Source organism: Neolamprologus brichardi, chromosome 16 (assembly GCF_056152115.1).
Source record: "Neolamprologus brichardi isolate AB-2024 chromosome 16, ASM5615211v1, whole genome shotgun sequence".
Classification (NCBI taxonomy): Eukaryota; Metazoa; Chordata; class Actinopteri; order Cichliformes; family Cichlidae; genus Neolamprologus; species Neolamprologus brichardi.
In genome coordinates this window covers 31,509,500-31,526,363 of record NC_142119.1, presented here as the reverse complement: position 1 = coordinate 31,526,363, position 16,864 = coordinate 31,509,500, and the positions used below count along the sequence as shown (strand labels likewise).

Genomic DNA, 16,864 nt, shown 5'->3' with positions numbered 1-16,864 from the left:
CCAAAACAGGAGAAATCTGCTCTCTCTTGCATTCGCTCGTCAGCTGAGCTTCTCCCACAGCTCTTTTTAAAATGACCAAAATGTTTCATTTATGTTCTCATATTTTTACAGAAATATAGCTTCATGACAGAAATTCTTACCTGTTCTATGAAAAGGACATTTAAACAATTCCCATCTGTAACTTCTTACAAAACAACTTCTTTGTTTTAATAAAAGTACAAAAAGTAAACTGAGCGTATGTTTGAGTGAATTACAGTATGCTTATATTATTTTAACATGGCTGTTACGGTTTGGAGGAGGACTCAAGCGCAGGACTCCGGGCTCAGGTGCACACAAGAAAGATTTATTTACAATTCACCAGGTGTAGGTGAAGAAGGTGCAGGGGGAGTGCTATGTACAGCTGCGTGAGGGAAAAGGGGCTCCAGGGAAGTCCAGGGGAAAAGCACACGTTCTTCAGATCATCCACACACACGATCACTGGCTCTCACTCCAACACTTGCCACTTGGGAATCACACGGGGGGGAAATTCAGGGAGCTCTGTAGACAGGGAGACGGGGTTAAATACAACGCACAAAGGAAACACACTTAACTCGACTTGCAGTAGCTTGGCTTCACTAACGCGTGGTAGACAATGATCCAGCGACGAACAGTCACCTCCTGGCTTAAATGCTGATCATCTTAATGAGACCCAGGTGTCGCATCTCCCAAGGGCGTGCGCCGAGGGCGTGAACCCACAGTGAGTTCCACCCCGGCGAGAGAGAAGAGGAGAGAGAGTAAGAGAGAGAGAAATAGAGCGTGCTGATCAGCGTGCAGCTGATCCGCCTGGCCGTGACAATGGCGACTGTGCAATACTTTGATGAACAACATATTGCACTGGAGACCTCACAGTCAGGCTCTTTGTTACCTCCATGCTTTACTTTCAAACTAAATCTGAACATCTGGGCTGCAGATGTGGAAGATCGGCAAGAGTTTTGACAGAAACAGAAGATCTATAGATCACTCAAATATCTGAAGAGTGTCAAAGTCATACCAAATTCTCTAAAAGGATAAAAAAAAAATTCAAATAAAAAGTATCGCAAAAGTACATAGAAATGTCATCTAAAGGTCGGTGAGGAATATTAGTGAGTTGTAAAATAATAGCGTGCTGAGTGCGTCCTTATGCCAGGACACAAACTTAACAAAAACAAAAAGGAAATTGTGATAAAACTTCGAAACACTGAACCTGCCCGCTGATCAGCTCCTCTTACTGACCACACAGCTGTGACCGTTTGGAAATGTTTTCACCTGCTCAGAAATTTGAACACAGGCCAGCCTGACAATCTTCTAAATCGTTTTGAAGTGCAATCAACGAATGCTTTCACCTAACAGTAATGTCAGCTACACTACACAAGAGGGCGCCACATCTCCATAGACTCCATCAACGAGCTCCAGGAGATGAACTGTTTACCTATGTCTGTTTTCACTTCTGACTAAAAATCCCTTTGGACTCACAGATGGGTTTGATTTCATCTTTAAAAAAAAAAAAAAAGAGTTGTGTCTGTTTTTAAAAAGAACTGTCATTTATATCATGATTTCACTGCTGTTTAAAGGGGATTGAGCAGGTCATGAAAATCTGAAGTTTTTATTCCATTAGATGCAAATATTGTCACTGAGGGGCTCCCGTACCTTCACTGTAACTGATGTAGTTTGTACTGTATGCTGTCTGTGCTTTATCTTTTGAGTAATGTGTAACACTTTAATGTAACTGCCTCAGAGTTACTGGATGTCTAAAAAGATCTCTATATGACCATTGGCGCTTTATTGCACTGAACTTTTATGACTTTTATGACTTTCTAAATTTAAACATGTTTCATGGCTGACCCTCTTTTTCCCCAGAATGTCCTGTTAGAAATGCCAAGGCTTCAAATATTTTTCTTAATCCACTTCTGTAAATTGTCCCTGTAAAGTGCAACAAATCCTCATGTTTGAGGCTTGCTAAAACCCAATCTTTAAAAATGAAAAGTTACATATTTTTGAAAAATATCTGTGGACTTCAGGCTGAGTTTACCAAAAAAAAAAAGGGAAGTCAGAATGTAAACCTCAGAAACTTTGGATTTCCACTTGATTTTACCGAGAAGTTCAGTGAATTTGAACACTGGGTCTGCCTAGAATCTGAGCATTAATAAAATGCTAAATAGAGTTTATGTGGACCTTTATTGATCCAACTTTTATTTTCTCTCTGAAGTACATCTGTTCTGGGATTACTCTGGCTTTGCGTGAGTACACCTGTAGGAGAGTAACTTAATCAGCTATTATGCTGCAGACCAGGCTGCTCTAATCCATCGCCGCCGCTGCTGCTGCTCTTCATTTCTTTTGACCTATTGACCTACATTGCTGCTCCACACATGACACACAGACGCTTCCGAAAACTACAACAGGCACTCTTACTGGAACTTAAAGGCTGCACAGTCTAATCTGACTGCTGTCCAACATACTGGCCCTCATATAGAGCAGCAGGGGCCTTTTCCTTTGGGGATTGTAGTTCTAAAGACCCGATGAAAGCAATCCAACACTGATGTTTTCTTCTTATGTAGTTAAATTGAGAGGTTATTACCAAAAGATCGCACACCCCTGTTCTCTGCTGGCCATCAGCACGGGGGGGCTGGGAGGAGGTGTTGGCCGTCCGATTGGGATCTGGGATGCGGGGCCTCCCTGCTGCTGCGGAGCCTGGGGCGGTCTGCTTGCCTCCACCCCGGGGGAAAAGGTAACATCTCCTGGTCTAGGTGCCGTTTCCCCCTCCAGGGGTGAGGGTACCTGGACCTGGGGTATAGAGTTTGTTTGGGGAGTGCGATTGTGTGTACAGTGTCCATGTATGTCTATCCCTGCGTTGAGTGAGTGCTGAGTATTTGTATATGTGTGCATGAGGGTGGGAATGCATGTTTGTGTCTGTGTGTGCCTGTTTGTCTGTGTCTATATGTCAGGTTGGGTCTTACACTCCACCTCTCTGGGAACTCCCAGGCCCTCCAAGTGTGGAGGCCTATCTCCCCTCACCACACTCCCTGCCAGTGACTGATGCCCTCAGGGGTCGGTGCGTTGGTGGTTCTTGGTGTCCGGGCCTGGGCGCTCAGGTATGTACCAGCTCACTCCCGGTGACTACTTGGCGGGGCCTGGCGCCTGTTGCTCGGTCAGGCCTCTTCCTGGGGCAAAGGGGGCCCTCGGGCCTCCGGCCTCTGGGCCAGCGGCTTGGTTCACTCTGGCACAGCTGGCTGCCGGCACAGCTGGCGGGCACGCCACTGCAGCCCCCTCTGGCTTCTGCTCCGTGGCTACTGGGTGACCCCTCGTCTGGGGATCCTCAGCTCTTCCCATGAAGGTGGCACGGATGCCCCTCCGGTGGTCCTCCTTGGGCTCTCACACTCTGGTGCCTCTGGATGTCTGGAGCCTGGATCTCCTCCATGCCTGCTTCATGCCCTGGGGGCGGGGCTATGGCTCTCTACATCCTCTAGCAGACCATTACATGGGGAAACCTTTTGAATACAAGCGCGCTGATCCACACAGGTGTGCACACAGGTGTTCACTGTTCGTAGACATAAACTACACCTCTGTTGGCTGCTATTTCCAAGCACATTATGCGCTGTCGGTCCTGCTTGCTACACAACAACATTGAATATTTAGTATTTACTGCTGTTTACACTTAGCTAGATTAACGTGATGGTGTTGTGTTTAGTATGTTGCTCTGTTTTTTTTGCTTGTTTTCTCTTCTTTTTCTCTCAACAGGTGATCCAGGAGATTTTTTTCTCTTTCTCTTTTTAAGTGCCCTTTCTCACTGTCCCTCTCCCCTTCTGTTTTTCTTTTCCTTCCTCTTTCTTTCTCCCTTTCCTATCCCTCAGTCATGTCTGTCCCGTCTGTAACAACTGAAAATAAAATAAAATAAACAATAACAACAAAGGTCGATCAAATGGACCAATACAGCAAGGCCGTGATGATCCATTTGGCAAAGTAAATCCATTGGGTATCCTTGTTGGTCTTCAGACAACAATTCTGACGGCTAAAGAACCAAATGGGACAGGCAAAAAAAATAAAAAAAATAAAAAGGAGAGTAACTTAATCAGCTATTATGCTGCAGACCAGGCTGCTCTAATCCATCGCCGCCGCTGCTGCTGCTCTTCATTTCTTTTGACCTATTGACCTACATTGCTGCTCCACACATGACACACAGACGCTTCTGAAAACTACAACAGGCACTCTTACTGGAACTTAAAGGCTGCACAGTCTAATCTGACTGCTGTCCAACATACTGGCCCTCATTTAGAGCAGCAGGTGCCTTTTCCTTTGGGGATTGTAGTTCTAAAGACCCAATGAAAGCAATCCAACACTGATGTTTTCTTCTTATGTAGTTAAATCGAGAGGTTATTACCAAAAGAGTGAAGTATAAAATATCAAGTGTTATAAGTATTATAACATCCCTTTGCAAATGGATTATTACATTTAATCATTATATTTAAAAAAAAAACAGATTACATTTTTAAAAATCCAGTTTACATATTTTTTTAATGCATTCAGCATTAAAAGCTAAAATTTCAGATGTGATATTCAGACTCTTAGTTTTTTCAAAGCCTGTTTGACAGCAATTACATTGTGGACATCTTGGTTGAGTGTGTACAGACTCTTGGATTTGGGAAGTTTTTCCCAGTCTTCCTAGAAGATCATCTCAAGCTTGGTTGGGCTGGATGGGGAGTCTCCTGTCCCTGGAGAAATCGCTGTTGAACATCTAACCTTCAAACTGTGGATATGCTTGGCTGAAATCACCCTAGCAACCATATCTACTAGTTGAGGAATGCCTCCACAGCATGATGCTGCCTCCACCATGCATCACTGCAACAGTGGGCGTATCAAGCAAAGAGCAGTGCCTGGTGTTTTTCCTGGAGTTCTGCCAGTGGGTATAGTTTTTCTTGCATCAGACATGGCAGTGTGTTTCCTTGTGTGTTGCTCATGGACTGTACAGCCGCTGTGATGTCACTCATTGGTTTCAGTCTCTATGCTCCAAAGTATCCGCCATGTTTTGTTGGAGTAGAATTCCACATATTTTGAGGCCGAGGCTCCAGAAAGATCATAGACTATATGGAAGCATCACACAGATTAGTGTGATGCTCAGTAACATGCAATTGAAATTCTAGAGAATCCCTCATTTAAACGGAAGTATAAACTTTTAGGATGGTAGGGTAGGTATTCTGGATGATGGCCGAGAGGACACCCTAGTTTGCTATTGAGGCTGCAGATGACTAGATGACTAGAACTATTCTACATACATGCATTGACAGCTGTAGGGCCAAACAGGCATTTCGATAATACTTAAACTCACTTGACTTTCATTGGTCACTGGTACACTGGCAGCAGGCATGTCATACTTACTGAGTCCACTTTTCTCCTAGAAATACTCAAAGGAAGGCGAGGAGAAGATAACTCAACTATGGATTTTATCACAGAACTCTCCAGAGAGCTCCTTGTCATTCATTTACTGGGAATTGTGAGATAGTCCTAAATTTAGGAGCGTCTCTTTCTGTTTGTGTATAGCAGCAGTGTGTAATGAGGTCTTTCTGTCGGTAGATGGCGCTGTTTGTCTGATAATTTGTGTGGTTACCAGCCCTGCGAAGTTCCTGATTTCATTTATGGTTCCATCCACCTTTTTTTAAAGGTTGCAGTGAAATATAAATTCAGTCTCTAATGAATCTGATTAAAACTATTATTTTTTCTATAGCTCACAAACACAAGTGAACGAATTAAAGATACTGAAAAGGGTTCTGTATGGGCTGTAATCTGTGTGAAGTTCGAATCCTGTGTGGAAACACAAGTTTGATGCTTTAAATCTAAAACGTTTAAAAATCTTTAGAAAGTAATAATTTAAATGACTCATTTCGGGGGTCTGACTGTGCGCGGTACCTCCGCTAAAGGGGCCGTTATAAAATTTCCTACATTTGGATATCAGGTGATCACCCACACTGAAGGCTGTAAGTCAAATATTGCCAAGACCCGAGGGAGAAAAAAGAATTATGCAACCGCTCCGGGGCCTCCGTGTTACCATAATAAAACCATGTCCCACAGTCGTGGATCTTTAGACGTAGTAATAATCCCTTGCGCGCTGTTGGTGGAAATCCCCACGTGGTGTACGAATTCCTGTATAAAAACTTTGGGTGTGCGGAGCCCCTGTTGTTGTGATTGCAAAGAGAGGAAAGGGTCTCACTGAGCATAATCTTGCAGGACGCACGGGAGCTTGCCACCCTCACCCGCGCACGGCGCGCACACAAAAAGACTCGGGACTCACGGAGCGCTCGCGTTCTGCTTGAAGCTGCGGGACAGGAGTCTCCGCAGGCTGCTTGAATGGAGAGGAGCCGCCTGTACGGGGTTTTATTCACACTTGTGCTCTTTTGTTTTGGCAGATTACGCGTCTGAACGCAGCGTGGTTTGACAGAAGCGCATCAACAATCAGAACTGTCGTGCGCGCCTCTCAGTTACAGAGATGAACTTTTATTTTGTTGTTGGATAACGAGCTGGAAGCACAATGACTGGAATCGTTTAGTCTCCTGGAATACAAACACATGCTCAGTGGATTTATTCACTGGATGATTTCTCCCGGAACTTTAGTAAATGAAAAGTCGCTTAAATTTCGGTGTGCATTTTTAAAAGATTCACCATTTCTTTCGTAGCGTTGGGACTGTAGAATAAACTTTTAAAATGAGCTTTTATAGTGTGGCACTGTCTTGTTTAGTTGCGTGCGTGCTGTGCGTGCGCTGCAGCTTGGTGACCGGGACAGAGACTCAAAGCTCACCCCAGGAGTCGTGCGCGTCCTGCGGCTTCAGGGGGCCGGATCAGTCGGAGCGCATGAACATAGATTTCCTGGAGGCGGTAAAGAGGCACATACTGAACCGGCTACAGATGAGAGAGAGACCCAACATCACCCATCCCATCCCGAAGGCTGCGATGGTGACGGCGCTGAGGAGACTGCACGCCGGCAAAGTACGAGAGGACGGCCGGGTGGAGATCCCCAGCTTCGACGGGCAGGCTGCCTTCAACAACGAGGTTCAGGCGGAGACATCTGAGATCATCAGCTTCGCAGAATCAGGTACAATCAATAATTCACTGCACATGTCTAATTCGACCCTTGCCTGAACTCTTTCACCCTTTGAGTCTTAACAGGCAGCATGGCACCAGGTGAGTTAATACCTGACAATCCTTAGCAGGTGTATATATATATATATATATATATATATATATATTAAGCGGCAGAGGCAGCCACAACAAACAGCCATAAACACGGAATCTGGTGCAGCCATCATTTTTTCATCATCTTATTACGTCACACTGGCTGCTGATTTAAATCCTCCTGTTCTGGAAATCAAGAAGAAATGAAACCAAAGACAGAGTCCTTAAATTACCCCCCTGTGTTGTCTAGGGGATAAAAAAAAAAGCACCTCTGAATCCAGTTTCATCTCAAAGCTGAGCTCACACTCAATACTCCAATGTATAAAGCCCTCTTTTAAATACGGACAAAGTCCCTCAATTGGCCATTTATCCCTTCCTCTAAGAATGTGTATCTAACTAATTCTCAGAAGTCTAAAGAGACACACACACACCCTCCTGTGCGCGCACACACCCTGACACACAGCCTCAAAAACACACACACACACATATACACAACAAAATCATCGACAGAATGGAATAATTATCACTTGGTGCTGTGAGTACCACGTCTCCAGCACAAACTGTTAGTTTAAGAGAAAGGAAACATAAAATTAAACTCACAAAAATAAGATGCTTTGTACACACACACACACAGGTTTCCCATTGGCTCTGTAGCTACAATTAGCCTGAATGGACTGTGAGCTCCTGCCTTCCATTGGGAATGATCTGAGCGCCCTCATGACAAGGCAACAAAGGCCGGGCAATTATTATAAGAGCTCTGTGTGTTCACATCATGTCAACATGGAGAAGAAAAACAGCAGCGAAAACAAAAGAAATTGCTCAGAATAATGTATGAGACATCTGAGTCCATGCTGGGTTGGATGAGGTGATGGGACTGTTGGTGCTGTTAGTGTGTCTGTGTGTGTGCCCATATTGCAGCGTTGCAAAGCTTTAAAGGTTCGCTGGGCTCCTTTGCTGCTGCTTCTTCTTCTACTTCTGTGTTTTTCCTCGCTCTATTCTTCCTCACACCTTTGAGCCTTTGTGTGGCATTGTACCATGGAGCTGGCTCGGGTCCCTGCTCCCTAGACCCCGTCTGCCTCCCGGCCAGCTGGCTCGAGGCCCCCCAGATCGGATGCTGCCAGCCAGGGCACGGTTTAGAGGCGAGGTCTCCAGAATGCTCTGAAGCCAGGGGAGTTTGTCCCTCCCCAAAGATGAGGAAGCCTGAATTGTTGTTTTAGAACAAGGCGAGATGGGGGGTGAAGTTGGCATCTGTTTAGCCAACAGAGAGCCAGTAAATGGATGCTGATAGGTGTTTGTGTGCTTTGTTTTTCTGTGGGGTCAGCTTGTGTCCCGTCAGCGCAGGGTTAACCGCGGTGCCTTATCTCCGGTAGCACAGTGGTACAGAGTCTGCCAAGTGGCCTCGGGCAGGTGAGGGAGAGGATGCCAATCTCTCTTCTCCCCTGACATGCTCCCGTGGGCCCTCACTGAGGGATTCGGTGTCCCGTATCCACAGGAGCGAAGCGGGGAACACGGACAGAGAAGACGGGAGGGCGAGAGAGAAAGCGCTGGATGGAGAAGTTCAGATGGGCGCTTCTCGATTGCTCGCTGCCACTGCTTGGACCCAGTGAACTTGTGACAAGTGGTCCAAAACTCAGAATTAAGACTTCATTATGGGAGGTCACTAAGTAGTTCCTCCACAGGATCAGGTTGGCAGGTTTACTGCAGGACACTGCTCTTTCATGAGGAGCTGTCAGTCATGGCACTCCTGGACCTGCTCCAGCCATTTTCCACATTCACTCAGCGGGGTGTGTTTCAGTCAGTGGGATCGGCTGCTACTGTATAGCTCCTGATCCAATAAATGATTTATGCACAGTGATTAAAAATTCCTCTGTGGTAAAGCTTTAACAGCAGCAGGTCCAGCACATTTGTGGCTTTAACCTCTGTTCAAGAGTCCAGAGTCTCACGTCCACACCTCCTCGGTCTGTGTGGAATTCCTTGAGAGCTGAGGCCTGAGGGGTGGCGGCCACATGTCACGTCAGAACCATGCCGTGTGGTCTTGTCGACAGCATCTTTGAGTAATGAGCTCTGAAGCTTTCTATCTACCTGCCTACTTGCCTGCCTCCATCCACAGCCTCTTCCCTGGCTCGGCAGCGCAGGTGGAGACACGCTGAAACAGCCCACCCAGGTGTCCTGCCTGCTGATAATCACTAACAACGTTTTTCCACTGTGGGGTCAGGCGAGGCGTGTCCAGGCCAGCTCGAACTGCTTGTAACACAGCATGAAAAGAACAGTTCATTCCTCCTAAAGAACCTCAGCTGAAATAAGTCATGCGGTGTTCAGATGTATGCTCTTACAACACGAGGATCTATATGGTCCATGACGCTGAAGGAATGATTGTTAGGGCTCCACTCAGAGAATCATACATATGCCACCTGTCTATAGGTAGAAGCTACGTTAGACGCTGTGGTTTCAGGCTTATTTCAGCACTTGAAAACCTTTCCTATCAAGCAGAAGTCCATTCATGCCTTTGTAGTGGCAGATTAAACCTGCCAGTTGTCGTGACATTGCAGATTTTTCCTGTGGATTTTAACCTTTTACCATCCACAAGGTCACAGGGCAACCAGGGTTAGGGGTTGGTGGCATTTTAGCTACTTCAGAAACTAGAAGACATGACCTTTCAGATCAGCTCTGTCAAAATGCAGTTTTTTGCAGTTTTTCTGTGAGTTTTATTTCCCTCTAACTATGCAAATGAGTGAAACTTCGATCAAAATAAGTTCATATAACCATAACCCAGGTAGCTGTTAAAAGTAGGGCTGGATATGGAAAAAAAATCATATCAAGATCATTTATTTTTCATATCAGTTAAAATCTATCTATATTATGATACAAAACAAATCACTATTTCTGTGAAGCCTAAAGGTTTCTGTTCACTCCAAAGGGTAGATATGAGGCTATTATATAAAATATAATAGATATTAATACATATTAATGAATAGATATTAAATGATTATGATCAGGGAGCCAGATAACAAGGATCCGCTGCTTAAATTCAACATTTTCCACTCTGCTTGCTGCCGTAATGTCTTACAATGTAATGCATTCGTGATGTCACTGTGTCACACTCTTTGGCTTTTGCTGTAAAAGCATGTTACACAGAGAAAGAGTCCTGGTGTGTATACAGTCTTGGATTGTGTGTGCATTTTGACTGATGCCACTGCTTCAGATTGTATAAATGATTCATGGTGTTGCCTGCTTTTGTGGGAACAGTTTGTGGCGCATGCTGCTCTGCTTCTTTGTCAGATTTGAAATGGCCAACATATCTTCACACACCACCGAAATCCTCGGATGTTCTAGTGGAAAACGCCCGATGTCTGCGTCGATGACGCTGTTTTTGTTAACGTTTGTCATTTTCTCTTTCATGTCACTCACACTCCTGTCATACTGCTGTGTACGGCAAGAGTAGCTCAAAGATTAGCTGCTTTTTTATCAATTTTATTTTAACCATATTTCAGATTGTGATTAAGGAAACATTATTATCATTATTTTTATCATTTTCTTGTCCACCCCTAGTTAAGAAGTTAAAAAATAGGACCGTTGTGCTCAGAAAATCGGTTTATTTATGATTTTATGCATCAGTTTTATTACCTAGTGTTTCTCCATTTGAGGCAGAACGTCAAAATTTAATTTAAACACGAACTAACTGGCACAAAAACGTTAATAATTTAGTACTTAACCATGTTTATCTCAGTTTTGAAGATTATTGGCGAATCTTGGGAAAATGTCTTAGATTGGGATTTGATCATATCACTCTGGGAAATTTGATAAACCAATTTAAAGACAGATTCATGAGTAATGAAATTAAAGCTTAGTCACAGCCTTACTGCAGATCCTGAGCAGCTACAGCATAAAAGCAGCTCAGTGATATCCAGCGTGTATAAATTCCTCAAACTGTTTTGGCAAAAGATTTCAAATGTGACCTCTGAATACTCCTAAACCTAAACCCCTCTGTGCATACTTTTCCCAACTTGTCCCTAGCCCCGTTTACATCCTAACCTTTAATCCCTTCTCTTTCTCTGTCCCAAACCTTTATAACCCTTCTCTTCCCTCTCCCATTGTTTAGTTGTTCTTTAGTCATACTACCGTATGGTTTGATTATGTAATTAAGTTATTTATTCAAAAAAAAACTGTAACAATACTTGTATAACAAACACAAGTTTTATTTTCAAATGTTCTCTGAAGTTTTGTCAGTTAAGGGAGAAAAAAAAAACAATTGTAACTCAAACACACGAAAAACTATTTACATTTTCCCCAGAAGAGTCTCTCTAACGTCTCATTATTCCTCTGTAAAACATAGGGGTTAGGGTTATCACCAATGATGACTTGGACCTCAGACCCCAGAGGGTTACCCATCATCAGTGATGACCCCAACCCTAACCCTAATTCTCACCCCAGCAATCAAATTATTTATTTATTTAAAATAAATATAATTGAAATATAATTCCAAATTACACACACTGAAGAATAGTCATGCTTTGTTTTTTCCAAATTAAAAAAAAGAAAAAGCACATTTTTACCTTTCTCCAAACTGTGGGGTTTGGGTTACTACCTTGCATTTCGGAAGGTTAATACTGTCTGACAGGAAAATAAGAATACAGTGTTAGGGTTATGTTGGTGTAAGGTTTTATGTTGGTGGGTTATGGTTTAGGTTTACTTCTCAATATCAGCAATGACTTGATCTCGGATGGTTAACTACACCTGAATTCCATCTCTTTTGGGAATAGGTTGGCCTGGAATCAAAATGGGACATGATCAAACAGACGTCTTATTTTGCAGCCCGTCACTGTGCGATGCCGTCTCTCTCTCTGAGCTCAGAGCTGTCAAGGCACGTACGGTGATGACTGAGGCGAGGTTAGTTACTTGTAGCCCTGAGGGGTCTTTGCATGAGCTGCTGTTCAGCTGATTCCTTCACAGTGCTGGCTTTGCGTCGACTTGAGCGTGTGCTCGTTGTGCACCGTCATATTTTAGCCACAGGCTGATGTGTGGAGAGTTGCTTACCGTGGGGGTGGGTGGGTTTGTGTGAGCAACCAGCTGACGTACTAGAGAGTGGAGAGCTGGTCTGAACAGGCCCCTGTGTGGAGGTAAAGCTGCACTTTAATGGAGGAAAAGGCACCAGGCGCTTTAAAGAGGAGGCCCGTCTTTGGTGGCCACCTGTTGACACTGACACACACTAATCAGTGGGCAAACAAAGTAATTTAGCTGCTTTCAGAGCTCTGCATGAGCACATTGTGGCAAATCTCCTGAAACAGAAACCTTTCTAGTTACCTCAGGGTAATTTGGAAGACATCATTGGGCTGAAAAAAACAGTAGTGCCAGAGAGAGCCCAGCGCCACCTTTAGACACCCAGGATCTCTTCATTGTGCTGCTGTAGAAAGTGGCCAGTGTCATGTAAATGGCTTTTATTTTTGCCTCATCATGCTTTTTGCTGGAACGCCACGCGTTTCAATGGCGGGCTGCAGCGCGGCGCTCTCCCACTGCCTCACACAGGGCTTTGTGCTGTCACTCTCAGGGTGCTCCCGCTGGAAGGAGGTGCAAAGGGGTAGCATAGGGTGGGAGGCGGGGCTCGGGTTGGGCACGAACAGCGAACTCAGTGAACCCCCCGCAGGCGTTAGCCATGCCCGCCACCCTCCCAACTTTTCCACTTCTATCCTTCCTCCTTCCCTTCATCTTCCTCCTCCCTTTTTCCTTCTTTCGCTCTCTTTTCTTTTTGGTCCTGTCACTTACAAAAATGGACCTAAAGCCAACTGGGCCTGATCCCAGAACTGGCCTGTTACCGCTGGCCTATCAGGAGCTACCACAGAGGTCACCTGATGCAGTCATTGAGAGTTAACAGAGAAAACAAGGGGAAAACAGATCTGTGGAAACAAAGCTGTGCCCTTCTCAGGGGCTTTCTCTGTTTGTGTGTTTGTGTGAGCGTAGAAAACAGTCTATAGGTCAGTAACCTTTCTCCTGGAGCCACAGAAGTGCGCTTGGTTTAAGCACAACAAAGACCTCCCAGCCTGTCATGGCTTTCAACAACCCATGCTCAATTGTCGAGAAGATGATTAAGCTGTCACATGTCCGCCTATCTCTCTTGGATCAGATGTGATATCACTTACTGAAATTACAAACTACAGCCGTGTGATAACTGCTGAAGCATTTTCATAAGCACTGAGCAAACTGAAAACAATATAATGCTGCTGAAACGTCCTCAGCTTTGGATCCTATGATTTGAGTCAGACATTTTTGTTTTTGCACACTGAACTGACTAAAAGAGACTGTCGTCTACCTTCTTAAAAATTCTACCTCTGTGTAATAAATTCTTCTGTTTATTCTCTTGCTAACAGATGAACAAACACCCTCCAAATCCAACCTGTACTTCCTCATCTCCAACGAGGGAAACCAGAACCTGTACGTGTCCCAGGCCAACATGTGGCTGTATTTCCGTATACTTCCAGGTGGTCCTCAGAAGGGCATCAGGAGGAAAGTGACGGTCAAGATCCACTACAAGGAGGCCACGGCCTTCAGCGGAATGGAAGGAAGCCCAGGAGGTGGAGGCGGCGGAGGGGGAACAGGTCGCTGGGTTCTGGTGGAGAAGCGGGTGGATCTGAAGCGCAGTGGCTGGCATACGTTCCCGCTATCTGAGGCGGTACGGGCAGTGTTTGGGAAGGGCAGCCGGAGACAGGACCTGGAGATCCACTGTGAGGACTGTGAGACAGCTGGAGTGGCTCCTGTTCTGGTGGATCCCGGCGACCCATCCCACCGGCCCTTCCTGGTGGTGCGTGCACGACAGCTGGATGGAAAGCACCGCATTAGAAAGCGGGGGCTTGACTGTGATGGCACCAGCGGGGGCTTGTGTTGTCGACAGCAGTTCTACATAGACTTCCGGCTTATTGGCTGGAACGACTGGATCATTGCACCAGCAGGTTATTACGGTAACTACTGTGAGGGCAGCTGTCCGGCCTACATGGCAGGCGTGCCGGGCTCAGCTTCATCCTTCCACACTGCGGTAGTTAATCAGTACCGCATGCGGGGGATGAGCCCGGGCTCAGTAAACTCCTGCTGTATCCCCACCAAGCTCAGTACTATGTCTTTGCTCTACTTTGACGATGAATACAACATCATCAAGAGGGACGTGCCCAACATGATCGTGGACGAGTGTGGCTGCGCCTGAGTCCACACTGGCCCGTCATTATCTGGACTGTCAGGAAGGCCTTTTGTACAAACAGGATGTTATTGTACGGTACACATATATATCTATACCTACTGTATGTGCAAGCAACACACACTGGTACCATCTAGCAAAAGCAAGTATCACTGTTGTGTCCACGTGTGTTTGCACGTGTCAGCACAGGCGTGTGTATTTATCAGAGTGAGCGACACGCTTGCCGCCCGCATTCTGCCCATTCGTTGGTCAGCGGCGGCACGAGAAGGGAACGCTTATCACCAAATGATACTTTTCTCTAGTTTGCCATTTCTAGTTAAAAAATAATGGCCCGTCATCTCCTCGTAAATGAAGATTTAAAACAAAACAAAACAAGCGCTTAAGGAAAGTGACATGATTGGCTTCACTGCCCACACGCCCCCTGCCCTGCTCCTCCAACCCTCTGAAGTACTCTGAGCACATAACGGACTTGTGTTTTTACAAAGCACTGACAGTTCATCAGCTTATACAATTCAGAACACCAGCACTTCCCTGCCACGCAGACAGACTCAGTCTGGCTGTCCTCTCTGGTGGAGTTAAACTGGCAGCGCTTAATGCCTTGCAGGATTACAGCCTTCACAGCAGCGCAGCGGCAGAACAAAGTCCTCCACTGGGCCCCCACCGCCACCTCTGCAGCCGCCACTGCTGGCGTTATTGTGGCCGTCACTCTTGTGTTGACAGAGAGAGAACTGCTTTCTCCTTCCCCCTGAGGCTCAGCAGAAGCCAGTCTGCAGACTTGGAGACTCTCGTTTTGGCCCAGTGGGTCACCACAGTGCAGTGCAGCACTTGCAGAAACTGAAATGCACACCCTGAATAGCACTTGTATAAATAAATGCCTTCCAAGGGGTACTGAGTGTCCTGTCCTATCGCTGAATAAGTGCCACATGAGCTATGCAATGTATAGTAACCTATACCCATACTCAACATGCTATTAGACTGAATCCTCTCCCCCTCTCTTTCTCTTCTTCTTCTTTCTCTGTTCAGTCCTCAACTCTTTATCAATACTTGAAATGTAATCTTTCGCTTCCTTTCCAAAGCGAATGATTGTTGTGACGTTTGCACTGAAAAGTTGCGGATTTAGCGAAACAAAAACTGCCATTGAAAAGTTATTTTTATAGAAGTAAATTTGAATTTTGTTTCAGATGTATTTTAACTAATTAATGGAACCAAAGAGGCCACGATTTTAGCTGTAGTGCTCGGACGGCAAGGCAGCCGAGTCACTGTGTAAAATACCGTTTGTGATCATTTGTAAAAGGCCTACCACCGCATCAGGGTACGACATTTGATTCTCCTGTCTTAGCTCTATTTTCATTCTCTGTTTTGTACAATGAGCAACATTTCATTTTTCATCTTTAATTCTATTTTTTGTTCCAGTTTTCTATTTAATAAGAAAAGCTATTTTAGTTCCTGTCTAAGAAACATTTAGTCCAGTAAATGTCATCTGTACAGTTTATGTAAAATAAAATGTTTTCTTAAATATTTTGTAACTTTAACTTCCTTTCTGCATCATGTTTTAAGTGTGACTGTTTTTGCCTAATGACAACATTCATAATATATTTTATTATTATTATTATTATTATTATTATTATTATTATTACTACTACTACTATTGTTGCTGTTGTTGTTCTTGTTGTTGCTGTTAAATCTGCTAAGGAGCATTGGGACCAGTCATAAGGTAAAATTCAAAAATAAAGTCAAAATGTCAAGAAAAAAAGTTGAAATGATGAGAATAGAGTCAAAATAGTAATTTTGATTTGATGGACCAGATGTTTTTTTTTCCTCCACATTCCAACTTTATTCTGAAAATTCAAAGTAATAAAAGAAAAAACTCTTCCTGTAGAAAAACCTCTTCACCTAAATGTTTCGCTAAAAACACTCTAGATGTAACAGTTCTATGATGTGTGTGTGTGTGTGTGCGTGTGTGTGTGTGGCCCCGTAACTGACTTCACTGTTGTTGGTAACGGGTGGCCCCCTCTGGCTCCACCCCTGGGTGAAAGTGTTGGGTTTGTACTTTAGTCTTTTCTGTGCTTTAGGCTGATATCCACCTAAACAAAAGGGTGAGGCTGAAGTTGCAAGAAAAACATGAGCACATTTCAATCTTTGTCTCCACTGGTTCAAACATAAAACATTTCTCTGCTGTCGCCTGCCAGGATCAAGTGTCTCTCATAAGCTGGAGCTGTAGACCAGTAATTACAAGCATGATTAACAGCTTCAGTGGCATCCACAGCGAGTGCCAGCGCACAAACCTTCAAATACCTGCCCGATTCCTCCTTGGCTGCAGAGTCTGTTGCCGTGCTTGTTTTTCATCTGTCTGCACGGCGTGTTGTTTTAGTTTAGGATACTTGTGCACATACTCATGCAGGCTGTTACATCAGACCTGTTTCCCTCTGCATCACAATGTTTCTATTTCCCAGCGTAGGTCTGCAGTTGCTACAATGTGTCAACACTTTATGCAACAGCACAAGGCTT

General features: G+C 44.7%; 1 protein-coding gene across 1 annotated transcript; it reads left to right on the top strand.

Annotated features, from left to right (window-relative positions):
- The first annotated feature begins 6,169 nt into the window (after nt 1–6,169).
- Nucleotides 6,170–16,227, top strand: inhbb (inhibin subunit beta B). The gene is made up of 2 exons (XM_006799120.3): nt 6,170–7,096; nt 13,539–16,227. Exons 1-2 carry the CDS (start codon nt 6,709–6,711, stop codon nt 14,363–14,365), a joined length of 1,215 nt encoding a protein of 404 aa, XP_006799183.2. The 5' UTR covers nt 6,170–6,708; the 3' UTR covers nt 14,366–16,227.
- Nucleotides 16,228–16,864: the final 637 nt, after the last annotated feature.

Excerpts from the sequence above, each read along its gene's own strand:
- inhbb (XM_006799120.3), top strand. The coding sequence starts at position 6,709 with ATGAGCTTTTATAGTGTGGCACTGTCTTGTTTAGTTGCGTGCGTGCTG. Across the intron at positions 7,097-13,538 it reads CATCAGCTTCGCAGAATCAG|ATGAACAAACACCCTCCAAA; the intron begins GTACAATCAATA and ends TCTTGCTAACAG.